General features: G+C 43.3%; 1 protein-coding gene across 1 annotated transcript in view; it reads left to right on the top strand.

The window, feature by feature from the left end:
- LOC124555629 (trimethyllysine dioxygenase, mitochondrial) overlaps positions 1 to 14,822 on the top strand; it is a 494,241-nt gene extending 479,419 nt beyond the window's left edge. The window contains exon 8 of the mRNA XM_047129605.1: positions 14,358 to 14,822. Within this exon, the coding sequence (XP_046985561.1) occupies positions 14,358 to 14,625 (268 nt within the window). The 3' untranslated portion in view covers positions 14,626 to 14,822. The remainder of the gene's footprint in view (positions 1 to 14,357) is intronic.
- Positions 14,823 to 17,346: the final 2,524 nt, after the last annotated feature.

Genomic DNA, 17,346 nt, shown 5'->3' with positions numbered 1-17,346 from the left:
ACAGTGGCACGTATCTGTGACACAATGAAGTTTAATGCATCATTCAATAAAAGCTACTTCGCTTGCCATAATAACGTGTAACTTACTTTTTGAAGACCCTTCGTACACTACTGTCCATTAAAATTGCTGCAATTTGGGTGCATAGATCCTGAAAAATCAGTACCCAGAACAACCACCTCTGGCCGTAATAACGGCCTTGATACGCCTGGGCATTGAGTCAAACGGAGCTTGGATGGCGTGTACAGGTACCGCTGCCCATGCAGCTTCAACACGATACCACAGTTCATCAAGAGTAGTGACTGGCGTATTGTGACGAGCCAGTTGCTCGGCCACCACTGACAAGACGTTTTCCATTGGTGAGAGATCTGGAGAATGTGCTGGCCAGGGCAGCAGTAGAACATTTTCTGTATCCAGAAAAGCCCGTACAGGGCCTGCAACTTGCGGTCGTGCATTATCCTGCTGAAGTGTAGGGTTTCGCAGGGATCGAAAGAAGGGTAGAGCCACGGGTCGTAACACATCACGCCCACTGTTCAAAGTGCCGTCAATGCGAACAAGAGGTGACCGAGACGTGTAACCAATGGCACCCCATACCATCACCCCGGGTGATACGACAGTATGGCGATGACGAATACACGCTTCCAATGTGCGTTCACCGTGATGTCGCCAATCACGGATGCGACCATCATGATTCTGTAAACAAAACCTGGAAATATCCGAAAAAATGACGTTTTGCCATTCGTGCAACCAGGTTCGTCGTTGTGTACACTATCGCAGGCGCTCCTGTATGTGATGCAGCGTCAAGGGTAACCGCAGCCATGGTCTCCGAGCTGGTAGTCCATGCTGCTGCAAACGTCGTCGAAGTGTTCGTGCAGATGGTTGTTGTCTTGCAAACGTCCCCATCTGTTGACTCAGGGATCCAGACGTGGCTGCTCGATCCGTTACAGCCATGCTGATAAGATGCCTGTCATCTCGACTTCTAGTGATACGAGGCTGTTGGGATCCAACACGGCGTTTCGTATTACCCTTCTGAATCCACCGATTCCATATTCCGCTAACAGTCATTGGGTCTCGATCAACGCGAGCAGCAATGTTGCGATACGATAAACCACAATCGCGATAGGCTACAATCCGGCCTTTATCAAAGTCGGAAACGTGATGGTACGCATTTCTCCTCCTTACACGAGGCATCACAACAACGTTTCACCAGGTGACGCCGGTCAACTGCTGTTTGTGTATGAGAAATCGGTTGGAAACTTTCCTCATGTCAGCACGTTGTAGGTGTCGCCATCGGCGCCAACCTTGGGTGAATCCTCTTAAATGCTAATCATTTGCATATCACAGCATCTTCTTCCTGTCGGTTAAATTTCGCGACTGTAGCACGTCATCTTCGTGGTGTAGTAATTTTAATGGCCAGTAGTGTATCTAACCGCTTGCCGACAGTCCTTCTTCCTAAGCGATATTCGTGAATGGAACAGGAGAGGGTTAAAAAGCTAGCGCTACTCTTTGCACCCTCATCTACATAGTGCGAGATAGCTTACTCAGGACAAAATATTTATAAAAGTGATTGCAACTTCTGGTTCCTTCCGGTAGCAGCTGATTATTTATATGGGTTCGAAACAAAGGTGGCCTTAATACAATCCTTTGAAGGAAAAAAGTTTCTTTGCTCTAGATCGCTCTCAGATAACGCAACCACACATAGTACCTTCAGTTTTGAATTAGATTTATGGTAGTATGCTAGTTTTACCCTTTGATGATCACTAACATTGCACTTGTCTAATCATTTTACTCACACTTACAGCTCTTCTATTTCTTCTCAACGGACACCAGACTTACATAAGTTCTTTCTCCAAATTCTTTCTGCGTGCGCCTCCCTTTGGCACCGCTTCACGATTATCTTCGCTCTGACACTGCCTTCTACAGCTACCACGCTCTAAAGTTTGACTGCTAACGAGACGCTCAGTTATCGCCCTTTTCTCCCTGTCCACCCCCAACGTTGGTTTGACATGTGCTCTCAGAGTCAACAGCGAGATGAGGTCAACATTCACTTCCGTATTCGTTGGCTGATAGCGGTAGGTGGTTACCGCCAGACACGCTTGCAAAAGAAGCCAAACTGTATTCTTATAGCCATCGTCTCATAGACGTGAAACTGCTAGAAGGCTACCAGTTTGTGCAAAACAGAATTCAAACGTTTTCCTGCCAATCAGTAAGTGAGAAAATTCCGTATTCAGCTACAGGCTAATGTCTGGTCTCTGTCAGTTTCTAAAAAAAAACATGAAATCCAATAAGCTCTGGTACGATCAGCGCAATAGGGCTATACTCCTCTTACATCACCGAGCGAGTTGGCGCAGTGGTTAGGACACTGGACTCGCATTCGAGATGACGACTGTTCAAACACGCGTCCGGCCATCCTGATTTAGGTATTACGTGATTTCCCTAAGTCGCTTCAGGCAAATGCCCAAATCAACCAACCAACCACTTAGAAGTGGTATACATATTTACAATTTGTTTTTAACGCATCTGATTTAAAGATAAGCACAAGTTTTATACCTTTAGAACAATGTTTTTAATGATCTGCGATTTTTCCATATTCTGAATGAGGAAGCTATTAGTCCTAGAAGAGAAAAAATGAATATTACCTCTTTCGTGGGAAATTTAATGTAAAATCTGCGGTTTTCGAGTTATTCAAGAAAAAGAGAAAAAAGTGACTTTCAGACCCAGCCACATCCCACCTGTCAGGATTTCTATTACGTTGTTCAGGACAGCATGTGCGAAAATTTGTGACTACACAATTTTTGTCCCTAATTTTCCTTTGTTAAATGGACTAAAAGCTCCAAACACGAGAGAGAGGCAAAATAAAATAAAAAAATTGAAAATTTGTGGCAAGGTCTTATGGGACCAAACTGCTGAGGTCATCGGTCCCTAAGTTTACCCACAACTTCATCTACCTTAAATTAACTTACGGTAAGGATAACATACACATCCATGGCCGAGGGAGGACTCGAACCTCGGATGGGGGAAGCCACTCGGACAGTGACAAGACGTCCCAGACAGCGCGACTACCCCGCGCGGCAAAATAAAAAAAAATTAAATAAACAATGGAAGGAGTCAAGCAAACCATGACAGCGAAAAAAAAAAAATTCTTAATGATCACGTAGTACAGAAACAATGAAACGAAACTTTGTGACGAATAATTTTATTAAAACCGAGCTAGGTGGCGCAGTGGTCAGCATAATGGAACTGTAACTAGGAGGACCGCGATTCAAATCTCCCATCGAAATTTAGATTTTTGTGATTTTCCTAAACCACTCGCGGCAAATACTGGGAATTTCGCGGCTGATCTTTCTCATCCTTTTCTAATCCGAGCTTGTGGTCCGACTTCAATGACCTCGTTGTCGACAGGACGTTTAGCTCTTAATCTTTCTTCTTTCTTTTGTTAAGCCTCATACTGGTTATTATATCTGTAGTGATGGATTTTGAACTGCACTTCAGTGAGTAAATTCCAATAAATTCAAGGGAAGATGAAAAAGTTTCCGTTTGAAGGCGTTGCTCCAGCGTATATGCAAAGTAGTGCGACCATGATGCAGTAAGCACCGACATGTAGCCAATGAATTAGTACGGCTTTTTTGTCTTTCCGACATGCGTGAGGCAAATGCGGGAACGTGAACTATGGCGACATTATTTCCAAATGCGTCCAACATGACCAACGTGTTTTTATTCTTTTTTTGGATGCCGAAGGACAAACACCGGTATACATCCATCGGAGAATGAGGAATGTGTATATGACAGCATGTCTGTCGAAAATCACTGCTGTCGAAAACTGCAAGAGGTGCGGCTGCTTCATGACAACGCACGTCCCCCTATAGCAGAAGTTACGCCAACTCAAAAGGGAGACGCTCGAGCGCCCGCCCTATAGTTCTGATCTCTCCCCATGCGATTATCGCTCGTTCGGTTCCTTAAAAAAGTCATTGAAGGGTAGACGATTCCTGTCGGACGAGGATGTGCAGTAGGCAGTTACGGACTTCTTCACGCAGCACGATAGGGTGTTTTATCAAACGTGTATCTTCAACCCGTTGCGTAGGTGAGATAACTGCCTCAATGCTCACGACGGTTTTTCTTGATGGATTCATTCTGGACTTTACGGTCTTAGAACGAAAACTTTTTGATCGCTCATTATTCTAAGTAAAAGGAATAGGTACGTAGTGTACAGAAAAATAAATTTTATTTTCACAGGATGTCCTGTTTTGGACTACAGCTAATTAATGTAAGTTACAAAATGGTTCAAATGGCTCTAAGAACTATGGGACTTAACATCTGAGGTCATCAGTCCCGTAGACTTAGAACTACTTAAACCTAACCAACCTAAGGACATCCGACACATCCATGTCCGAGCCAGGATTCGAACCTGCGACCGTAGCAGCAGCGCGGCTCCGGAATGAAGTGCCTAGAAACGCTCGGCCACAGCGTCCGGCAATGTAAATTAGACCACTGGCCATTAAAATTGCTACACCACGAAGATGACGTGCTACAGACGCGAAATTTAACCGACAGGAAGAACGTGCTGTGATATGCAAATTTAGATTTTCAGAGCATTCACACAAGATTGGCGCCGGTGGCAACACCTACAACGTGCTGACACGAGGAAAGTTTCCAACCGATTTCTCATACACAAATAGCAGTTGACCGGCGTTGCCTGGTGAAACGTTGTTGTCATGTCTAGGGTCTGACTATTGAAGCTGAAAATGTCACATTTTAGGTCCTCACGGTTGAATTGATCTAAATAAATTTGAAGATTGTTGTTCCAGAATTTCTGTTTTTACATAAATATAATTTTTTCACATTTTAGTGTATCATGCAAGCTTTTGATTTTTCACATTAACAAAGCAGAAATTACATTGTTCGCACAAAATACAAAAATACGTCCTATCACATCAGAGGCATGCTTACGACTCTCCCACTCTGCAGAAATAACCATGTTCCAAAGGGTTTACACTTTTTCTTAACAAATGAATCTCTACTAGTTTCTATTACATTTTTCCTTTCGATTATTATTTCATAAATGAATCCAGAAATAAACATAGTAACCAGTACAGTATTGCGTAATTAATAATAGAAAATTTAAGTATGCCAGTAGTTTGTAATTTCAAATGTTTCTAAAAAAGATTAACTGTACATTCAGAACTAGTATTTATCGATTATAACATTGAGAGTAAAACATTTTGTAAAGTAATTCATTTTCATAAATTTCAGCTTGAAGTATAACGTACTGTTTATAAAATTACATAAAAGTTTTCAGAAAAACAATTGAGATAATACCGACCTGCCAGAAATTCGAAAAATAATGCTGGTATGGACAACTACTGATGAGGAGAAGTAATGCTAGAGGAGGATGTCCTGCTCCAAGCTCTGTCGGTAGACGGAAGCAGCTTAAACCACTGTATATTGTTAGTGGCATACAGACAGTTGCAACTGTCATAATATCCCAGCTCCTTCACCAAAAACACACAAGACGTAGGGAGACACTAGCTGCTAATACTTTATCAGAGAGTGGTAGGTTTTGCTGGCTCACTTGGCGCCAGATAATGCCGGTGTTTTCCTGCTGCTACCTGAGGGAGCGGCTTCTCAGTAATTGGACGGGCTGCCGGAGGCTGTGAAAGACTGCAGCTAACAGAGAAACCTTAGCTGTTCCTCAAGTAATTCTGAGGCCGTCCGATCACATAGAAGGAATGAGTCCATAATGACTATGCCCCTCACAAAGATTATTTCTACCATCGATAACTCCTTTGAACGACTTAGCTCGGCATTATCTCTCCCCTTTATAGACCACCTTCTCATTCTCTTTTCTACTTTTTCTTTATCGTTATTAGCTTTGTGTTTGCTCATTGGTCGCCCTTAATTTCCTTTTGTTATGCGTTGCCTTCTTCATGGTAACCAAGGGGAACTCGCATTCCTGGTAATCAAAGTTTCCTCAGTCGACCGCCACAGTATGGACGAGTTAACGAGTCATCCTCAACAATTTCTATGTCTGCGCGATAAATAATTTCGATATGATATTCTCTGAAAATCAAGCCCATGCACATATGCAATTTATATGCTTTCTTTTCTCTCATGTGATAATTACATCCCTTTCAGATCCTCTGGCTACAATTGTGTACATTAACTTTTACTGTGTCTTAGCTGAAATAGGAGGATTTTTTCCCACTGGAAACCTGAAGTACACATTTGTGAATATTTAACTTTTTCATCATGCTGCGAACTAACATCCCAAATTGTTCGGTCTCATATGCGGTTTCTCTTCGTCCAAATGTCTTGGCTCAAACTCGTCTAGGGATTGAACCGCCCATGTCGCATTACACGCCCTAAATTAGACACTTGTGAGCCTTTGGCTAAATTGTCTGGCTTATGGCAAGTTTATGGAATACAAAATTAACGTAACATATAATAACAGTAATAATAATATCGGGAACTAAAGGAACTAAATTAACGACCCATAAATGATGTAGGCCACACAGTTGCGATTTGGTTAGAGTAATGTTTATTCAGAAAGAAAACTAATAGCGAAAGTGGTCGTATTTAGAGTTGTTGTACACTCGAGCGCATATCCATTTGACACAGTTCGACCATTCACAATCTCGTCGCGAATTACAATTCCGATACTCCACCTTGTTGACTATGCGAAAAGTTAAAGTTCACACCAGGCGCCCGGCTGCTCACCGCTCAGAGACCAAGTCCCGCGATACCACATAATGCGAAATTTTCTAAGTGGTTTCACTTGCTAGCTGCCTAAAGACCGAACGTCCGCTTTGGCGTCTCCAGCCAAACTGTCCGCTTCCGCGTCTGTACCAGCACTGTCCGTCCCCGGCCGCGTTTCCCGCGCGCCGAATATCTTCGCTCAACTGACTAGGGCAGTTCCCTTTCCTGAAGCCGTCCATCTGATTGGCTATAGCTTATTCTACATTATTTTTCATTTTAACATGTTTAAACAATCAAAGGTTGACCACTTTCACGTTCTAAATAAAGTAACAATAATATCCATTACATAATAAACGTTAAATTCTTTTACATAAAACCAATACAGTTTCCTTCTTAGCTTTGAATGCCATGGCCAGTAGCCTTCCATCAATGTGCTTTCTGATAAACAAAGAACGAAAGTAACTATTATGCACTTAGCTTTACAACAAATAGTCTGTTACCTAATGATTCAAGAAGGTGTCATGCTGTCATCATTCATATGTTTTGAGTAGGGTAAATGATGATCTGATGCTTGACTGTAATGACTGATAATTTAAATTTACTATATCTTTTAAACAAATAAAGTTACAGAGTTGATATTTACAAGGTCTGTCAATTTAATGATGCGCTTCTACATGAAATATCGATCGTTAAGATCTACCAAAGCGTTCAGATTTTAGTATTCAGGTCTTTGTTACAAAACTTGTGCATTTCACTTTAATAGTAAATCCTAAACTATGACAGATACGATCAATATTCAAGTTTTGTTGGAATCACTATGAGAATTTATGAAGGATGGTAGATTGAAATTACTGTGGCTTCATTCTCTGCATTACTACGGAATTAAATAGTTTCTATAAATGTTTCTCCTTATGGCCGATCTTAGGTCAGCCATATTTAACACTGCTATGTCTCCTCGCCCACAAACGGCTTCTACTGGGTTTCCCTATGACGTAAGTTCTCGTCTGTCTCACTCACACACCACAGCGCTTAGGCCTCAATAGACGCCTGTGAGTTTCCCCATCTAGTGGCGAATCTGCGTCCTCTGTGGTACGCAGTCCTGGACGATAGGGTTCGTTTCACATTTCGTGTAGGCTGACTCTTTCGACCATATATTTAAATGAGAGCGCAGTGCTGGTTAACTCACAATGCGCAAGTCTTGCCAACTGTTGGGCGTCACTGTGAAAATATCAGCAAGTCAGTGTTGCAATGCGCAGCAGCTCGTAACCACCTGACTATACGGATGTGATTCGTTCGCTGTATTCCACTGTATAATTGAATATTGTTGTTGTTTAGCAAGATAGTTATCGAATGATCATTTCACCGTTTATTATATTAGATATTATTTCGTCATTAGTTATTTTAATCCATAAAATGAAGCCAAGTGTACAAAGCAAGTTTTGAAAATGGGTACATATTTTTGTATAAATCTTGCACCTAAAATCATTAAAAAATCACCTAAGAGCATTAACCACATAAAGAAAAATTTTCCTTCATCCAGAAAAAAATTCTGGCCTGAAACTGATATTATTGTTTACTTGTTTTACCTCCAGATCTACGAAAGTATCGTTAGATGTTCGAAGTGGCTTCATAATACTTACTTTTGCATACACATGTCTGAAAACTGTTGTTCGACAATCATATCTTTCACTTTCCTCTTTTGTATATTTTCTGCATTTATTTTCGCATCTACCCCCCAGCAGATCTATTTTGCGATTTTACTTCACCATTGATTTTAAATGTTTGCTTATCATTTCCGTTCATTCTTTTTCACTCTTTACATCAACGAATAATTTACTTTCTCTCCTGTCTTAAGTTGCTCTGTCACTAATCATAATTTATTTTCTCTTATTTCTGAAGTTGGCAAACCAGAATCATCCAGTCTTCCTCTCCCTTCTTCTTGTTCTCCATTTTTTTCTTCCTTTACCATGTTCTTATGTCATTTTCGTCTGTACGTTCTACCTCGTCATTTGTGGAATACTTTTCATCATTAATCTTCTGTTATATCTGGTGTCTGTACGTTCTACCTCGTCATTTGTGGAATACTTTTCATCATTAATCTTCTGTTATATCTGGTGTCCTTCACCTGCAGCTTTTCTCCTTCATTCTCTAGCCGGCCGAAGTGGCCGTGCGGTTAAAGGCGCTGCAGTCTGGAACCGCAAGACCGCTACGGTCGCAGGTTCGAATCCTGCCTCGGGCATGGATGTTTGTGATGTCCTTAGGTTAGTTAGGTTTAACTAGTTCTGAGTTCTAGGGGACTAATGACCTCAGCAGTTGAGTCCCATAGTGCTCAGAGCCATTTGAACCAATTTGCTCTCCTGTTCTGCGAGAGACAGGAAATGTAAGAACATTAGATGGGAAATAAAACTGCCTTCTGCAATGGCAAGCGCCTAGTATAATATTCTAAAATTTCAACAATAACTAAAGTCTCAGGAAGCAACTAGGATTCTTATATATAGAACAGTGTCAACCTCTACTATCCGAAATACTGAATTTGAAGTATTTAACCGTTGATTATGATGTGCAACAAATTTCCAAATAATCTCCTATAGTCACGATGTTGGTTTATTTTAAGGTGTTCAATTTCGATGTAAGAGTAATAACCTAGGAAAGTAGCTTGCCTATTCTGCGTAACAAATGATGCCGTGTGCCCCATGATCCACGTTGCAGCGTTGTTTTTTGCTCGTGGATACCTCAGTTTGTGTGGCTGAATAATCTCTAAAAGGCCTACACTATTGGGAATCGTGCGGTCTATCACCGACATTCTTTGAAGAAGAAACGTTGTAATTTCTTCTGCATGTCTGCACGTGAGCCTATGAATTAGTGTATCGACTCTCCCGCATGCGTCACAGTTGGGCGTCGGATGAAGGCCTATCTTATGTAGCTTGTCATTCGTTGCTACTTTATCGTTGACTGTGAAATACCAGTCGGCTATGATGCGTGACGGTAACATGTCGCTATGCAAATTCCACCATACTACCATACTCGTATACTCCATGTTATATGTTGATAGCCGGCCGGTGTGGCCGTGCAGTTCTAGACGCTTCAGTCTAGACCGCTACGGTCGCAGGTTCGAATCCTGCCTTGGGCATGGATGTGTGTGCTGTCCTTAGGTTAGATAGGTTTAATTAGTTCTAAGTTCTAGGGGACTGATGACCACAGATGTTAAGTCCCATAGTGCTCAGAGCCATTTGAACCATTTTTTTATGTTGATATTTGTCTTCGAGACGATTCCTGTGGTTTGTTGTCATGGGAAGGTTATAAAGTTTTCTTTTGGTCAGACTGCCGGTATCGACGATGTTGTGTCGGATGTGACTCAGTTCCAAGTAGTAAAGTCGCACATGTAAGTAATAAAACGGAATGCCGGTGATATCAACGGGTGGGTGAAGGCTATGAGGCTTCCACCGCTGGATGAGGTTTGTGATGATACTGATCCTCCGGGTACGAACTTTCTTCCTGATAGGATTTACGGGCAGGGTGACACATTTTTGGTGTACCTTAAAGTGTTTACGGCCAACTTTGAACGTAGTTAAAGTTAATGTGTCAAATTGAACTTTGAAAATGTGCCTCTAAAAAGAAACAAGCATAGCGCTTTTTGTATAATCTTTGCTAGATGGTCGGATATAGGGATAATTTGCGCCAAATAATTCATCTTTCTTGTAATGGCGAACCCTATGGTCTTAACTTTCTGTAGTATGTTAAAATCACGGTCGGAGTGGAGTATCAAAGCAGTAGGTAATTTATTAAGCATTTGTGGCCAGTTCTTCGTCAGGAGTTTGCCTGGGATGGCCTCAAAGGTTACACCGGAAGTTTTGTGACAATCTTTCACATTGCACCAGGTAATACGGGATATATCTCCGATACCGCCTCTGATGGGCAAAACTGAGGTTTTATTTCTATTTAATATTGCTCCTGAAAGAGACGTGAATGCTTGTAGAAGAGTTTCTGCCGACATAAGTTGTTGTGTGTCGGTATCCAGCGGTAAGTGTCCTGGCGTGGATGGAGGGGCCGAAGTGCTGTCCATCCCATCGGGAATGCCTTTGTCACTGCTTTCCACCTGTACTGGCATTGCCGCTTCGTTAACATGTTCCGGCTGCCAGGGTTGTGGTACAGTCCCCGCGATTACCTCACTCAATAATGGAACAAGACTTTCACTACCGTCTGCAAGACGTTCCCGCGGAAGGTGAACCGGACGTCGACGTGTGCAGTTCATCTGCAGATGTTCTGTTGAATGGCAGATCGAACAGGTAGGAGGTTGACCCATGTAAGTTATCTGCACGCGACAGCCACGAATGACAACATACGAAGGTATATGCTTTTTTAAGTCTTTACGTATACTTCTCACACCTGTGTTAACTTGGTAACGATATGCACTTGACCATTTTTCATTGGTAACAGACAAAACAGCGCCGTACAGAGACAGAGAACGTGCAGTGAGCTCATTAGAACACTCAGGTGGCACACTAAACACCCCGTCGGTTCTCACTCCGTATCCCGAAGGCACGATCTGGACATTACTAATACTACAGTCTGTTTGACGAAACGCCAAGAGACCCGGGTTCGATTCCCGGCTGGGTCGGAGATTTTCTCCGCTCAGGGACTGGGAGTTGTGTTGTCCTCATTATCATTTCACCATCATCAGTGGAAGGCAACGGGAAACCACCACTGGAATCATTTCCCTAGACGCTTATGCGGTGGACCACTGTGACGAGGTTTCCCCCACGACAAGACCTGCCGTAAAGCAGAGCACAAAGTTAAGTTTAACGAAATTGTCTCATGCCAGTATGCTCCTCAACGAATTTCTCGTAAGCGTCACTCGAAATAAATTTGACAAATAACGAGCATTGCACAAAGTCCAACTGACACGTGTCGACTATATCTTCAGGCAATTTCAAATCTACAAAAATCCACTCGTGAATTTCAAACGCCATCGACCGCAGTGCATCGCTGTCGAAAACACACTGAATACTGTTGCCTCTGGTAATTGTTGAAACGTACTTACAACAGTTATAAGCAAAACAGACGTCCCGGTGGAGGTTCGAGTCCTCCTTCGGGCATGGGTGCGTGTGTTTGTCCTTAGGATAATTTAGGTTAAGTAGTGTGTAAGTTTAGGGACTGATGACCTTAGCAGTTAAGTCCCATAAGGTTTCACACACATTTGATTTGAAAACAGACGTAAGCAGCGTTCCCACACGCTGCTCGGCTCCCCACCTCGGCACCGCTCGCGATGTAAACAATGGCCCGCGCAACGGCCCGTCACCGCGCGATGTGCACTGGCCGAGTGCCCGACCACGACTGGCTATCCGAGCACAAATGGCTATCCGAGCACAACCTACGGCTGGACGCAAACTTATATATGTCATCAACCATGTGTCTACATACAACCTGTACTCATACATTCATTACATATATTTCCGTACGGGGCAGACATTTAAATTGGAAGTTACTTGCCCGGTGTCGGCGGGTAAATACGATTTTGCAGTGGCTGTGTTATTCAGAAGTACGATGCAAAGTTAATGGGTCTGGCTGCGAGTAGTGCTCGGATAGCTTAATTGTAAGGCGACCGCTCGCGATAAGCGGGAAATCCGGGTTCGACTGTGGTCCGGCACAAATTTCCATTGCCGTCAATCCATTATACACTACTGGCCATTAAAATTGCTACGCCAAGAAGAAATGCAGATGATCAACGGGTATTCATTGGACAAATATATTATACTACAACTGACATGTGATTACATTTTCACGCAATTTGGGTGCATAGATCCTGAGAAATCAATACCCAGAACAACCATCTCTGGCCGTAATAACGGCCTTGATACGCCTGGACATTGAGTCAAACAGAGCTTGGATGGCATGTACAGGTACAGCTGCCCATGCAGCTTCAACACGATACCACAGGTCATCAAGAGTAGTGACTGGCGTATTATGATGAGCCAGTTGCTCGGCCACCATTGACCAGACGTTTGCAGTTGGTGAGAGATCTGGAGAATGTGCTGGCCAGGGCAGCAGTCGAACATTTTCTGTATCCAGGAAGGCCCGTACAGGACTTGCAACTTGCGGTCGTGCATTATCCTGATGAGAGGTAGGGTTTCGCAGGGATCGAATGAAGGGTAGAGCCACGGCTCGTAACACATCTGAAACGTAACGTCCACTGTTCGAAGTGCCGTCAATGCGAAAAATTGTTCAAATGGCTCTGAGCACTGTGGGACTAAACTTCTAAGGTCATCAGTCCCCTAGAACTTAGAACTACTTAAACCTAACTAACCTAAGGACATCACACACATCCATGCCCGAGGCAGCATTCGAACCTGCGACCGTAGCGGTCACGCGGTTCCAGACTGTAGCGCCTAGAACCACTCCGCCAACCCGGCCGCCGCCGTCAATGCGAACAAGAGGTGACCGAGACGTGTAACCAATGCCACCCCATACCATCACGCTGGGTTATACGCCAGTATGGCGATGACGAATACACGCTTCCAATTTGCGTTCATCGCGATGTCGCCAAACACGGATGCAACCATCATGATGCTGCAAACAGAACCTGGATTCACCCGAAAAAATGACGTTTTGCCATTCGTGCACCCAGGTTCGTCGTTGGTACACCATCGCAGGCGCTCCTGTCTGCGATGCAGCGTCAAGGGTAACCGCAGTCATGGTCTCCGAGCTGATAGTCCATGCTGCTGCAGACGTCGTCGAACTGTTCGTGCAGATGGTTGTTGTCTTGCAAACGTCCCCATCTGTTGACTCAGGGATCGGGACGTGGCTGCACGATCCGTTACAGCCATGCGGATAAGATGGCTATCATCTCGACTACTAGTGATACGAGGCCGTTGGGATCCAGCACGGCGTTCCGTATTACCCTCCTGAACCCACCGATTCCATATTCAGCTAACAGTCATTGGATCTCGACCAATGCGAGCAGCAATGTCGCGATACGATAAACAGCAATCGCGATAGGCTACAGTCCGACCTTTACCAAAGTCGGAAACGTGATGGTACGCATTTCTCCTCCTTACGCGAAGCATCACAACGTTTCACCAGGCAACGCCGGTCAACTGCTGTTTGTGTACGAGAAATCGGTTGGAAACTTTCCTCATGTCAGCACGTTGTAGGTGTCGCAACCGGCGCCAACCTTTTGTGAATGCTCTGAAAAGCTAATCATTTGCATATCACAGCATCTTCTTCCTGTCGCGTCTGTAGCACGTCATCTTCGTTGTGTAGCAATTTTAATGGCCAGTAGTGTACAACTGATGGTTGTCCATATTCACACCTGCGAATCCATCTCGTGTATACATAAGTTTTTTATTCGATATTACGGAGTATCCATGAACAGTTTAATTTCAGATGGTTGTACCACACCCTAGACCTATAAAAATGTGATAGCTGAAAATTTGTAAACATATGTTGTGAAGATCTCTTCCTTTCTCAAAAAACATAGCCCCTGTAGTTGGGATTGAAGTGGTTTTAAAAGTGTTGTTGCTGAATCTCCCATCGCGGACGCTTATAATGTTTTGATAGATTGACAACAGTTCAATGAAACATTTCTGTACGCAAAAGACTTTTTTTACCTGTGATTTGGGCTAAATGTAAATTTTATTTTTAAAATCACTGCACTTTTTTCATTTCAGATTCAATCTTTTGGATCGTGCACCTTTCAGCAGTGTTCCGACAGCAGAAGTGAAACAGTTCTACGAAGATATTCGTATACTGGCATCGGAAATAAGCAAGCCTGAAGGCGAAATGTGGATCAAGCTGTCTCCTGGACTGGTACTGTTCATAGACAACTGGAGGGTTCTTCACGGAAGAGAGGCCTTCTCCGGTTACAGGAAGCTGACTGGCTGCTACATCGGTCGGTCAGATTTTCTCAGCAAGGCAAGAGTTCTCGGAGTACTCTGAAGAAGACTCGACGGTGTGAACATTCAGCACTTTCCTAAATGTGTGCCAAGCCAATCTCAAAATAGAGAAATAAATGAAACAAGAACAAGAAGACTTTTCTGATGTATACAACTCTTGAATATATGCGCTGAAACAATTTCGGAACTCTTTCCAGGTTCAAAATACACAATTGCTTGACGATGTAAGATTCTTGTTCATACAGTGATTTCAGAGATTGTCGCTGCCTAATGATTCACGGTCTTCTTGTCGGGTCACCGTCAGATTTTAAAGCCAAAGTGACGTAATAATCTGTATTACTAAACCACTATCCCAGTACACGGTTCCAGTTGCGAGTTACCTATCTAACGGCCTCCAGGGGTGGCAAAAACTTAATTTTCAATATTTCACGTAATTATTGACCGATGATAATTAATTGAAACCCTCCGCTGCCGACAGGTGTTGTTGGTATACCTCGATGAGAACAGTTGAAAATGTGTGCCCCGACAGAGACTCGAACCCGGGCTCTCCTGCTTACATGGCAGACGCTCTATCCATCCTTTTTTTATCTCATTTTGTTCTATATTGTTCGTTGAATTTGTTCGTGGTGGACGTCCGATGACACTCGTTCAGGTTTTTCGTTGATCCGATTACTCAGTTTTTTTTATTACAAAGGCTAGCTAAACCCTCTGACCGAACACGCTGAGCTACTATGCTGGCATCCATCTGAGCCAACGAGGACACAGATGAATAGTGCGACTGCAGGGACTTACCCCTTCACGCTCCCCGTGAGACCCACATTCCCAGCTGTTCACAATCTACATGCGTAATGTACCTAATAGATAGATTATGGACAGTTGGGAAGTGCCGCGCGGGATTAGCCGAGCGGTCTCAGGCGCTGCAGCCATGGACTGTGCGGCTGTTCCCGGCGGAGTTTCGAGTCCTCCCTCGGGCATGGTTGTATGTGGTAGTCCTTAGGATAATTTAGGTTAAGTAGTGTGTAAGCTTAGGGACTGATGACCTTAGCAGTTAAGTCTCATAACATTTCACACACATTTGAACATTTTTAGTTGGGAAGGTGGGTCTCAGAGGGAGCGTGCAAGGGATAGGTTCCTGCAATCGCGCTATTCATCTGCGTCCTCGGTGGCTCAGATGGACGTCCACCTCGATACCTGAGTGGCGCCGGCACGGTAGCTCAGCGTGTTCGGTCAGACGGCTGCGTGCTCTTTGTGAAAAAACTGAGTCAAGGAATCAAAGAGCAACTTGAACGGATGTCTTGTGACGTCCACCCAGACCAAACGCAACAAACTATATCGAACAAAATGAAAAAAAAAAAGATGGATAGAGCGTCTGCCATGTAAACAGGTGATCCCGGGTTCGAGTCCCGGTCGGGGCACACATTTTCAACTGTCCCCATCGAGGTATATCAACAACACCTGTCGGCAGCTGAGGGTTTCAAGTAATTCATTTATTCTAGAGAAGCTGCACGGTCATCAATGGTATTTCTTCTTTCGAGAACAGTTACTATCTTCATATATTATTGACCGAATTAAAAAAATTAAAACGCTTTCATAATCTATTTATTAAGAAGTATAACAATATGGTAAAAGTTTAACACAATAACACAAGTATTTCGCTTATAAACTGTGTGTTTGCCTTGAGGCAATGTAAGTGACGGCGCGCAAATACCCGGATTATATGGATCCAGTATTTGAGAATGAGAGCGCTTAGCGACTTCTCATCAAACATTATACATAATTTCAATATTTGTGAACTTTTCTGTCACTGACACCCAGCACCAAACGATGAAAGTAAAATAGTATATCGCGTACTAAAATTTCGCTGTTCATCAAGTAAGACTTCAGCATCAGATATTGCATTTTAATTTATTACTTCTTTAGCACAGCCTCTATTTGCCACACAGCTTGCAGGCAGTATCCGCACCTACTGTGGGTAGGCTGGTGGAAATTTAGGTTGCTGTTATATAATGTTTGGTTTGTAATGTAATGTAGAAAAGAATGCATTTCCCTGCCGTTTAACCATATGTGGGGCGGCTGGTTGGAATTAATTGTTATATAAATGTTCCTATTAATTATGCTGTCTTTTGCCGTTCTCAACACTGGCTCTCTAACTACAATTTTGGCAACCAGAAAGTGATTAGCAAAACGTGAAGCCCTTAATTAGAATTCCTAGTGCCCACTTCATCTGAGAAATACACTTATAGCTACAGCTTATAGCTCTGAGGAATTAGGAGATTGTCTGGGATTCATAATCAAAAACGATCGTGAAAAAACGTTCGCTATATTTTGAAAGTCACAGATGAAAAAAAAGAATCCACACAATCTGACTAACAGAGCAGTTCAGAGTCTAATGCGCTGATGCAACTATAACTGTCCAAATTAAATGTTTAAGTGAATGCTCGCCATAATTTGATGATAATGTTCATCAAAAGCCACGCTAAATAATGGTAGAATGTTTGTCCCGCGACGGCACGTGAAAACACGACATACGCAAACTTCACTCGAAAATGATTTCATGGTTACGCGTAACCCGAGTAACTTAATACGGCATCCGAGGCTGTTTATAGCAATGATACCGACGCTACGCGATTCCCGACACAGATGGTGTGCTATTCAGCGTCTGGAGAGAACTGGGGCCTTGCTTCCTCGCGCAGCGTTCTTGTATATAAAGCCGCGGTGCGGACGGCTAAGGGAACGCCTGATCAAATCGGCTCTCCCGACTAGC

This window comes from Schistocerca americana, chromosome X (assembly GCF_021461395.2).
Source record: "Schistocerca americana isolate TAMUIC-IGC-003095 chromosome X, iqSchAmer2.1, whole genome shotgun sequence".
Classification (NCBI taxonomy): Eukaryota; Metazoa; Arthropoda; class Insecta; order Orthoptera; family Acrididae; genus Schistocerca; species Schistocerca americana.
Note: the sequence above shows the minus strand (reverse complement) of the source record. Positions and strands in the feature narration are given on the sequence as shown.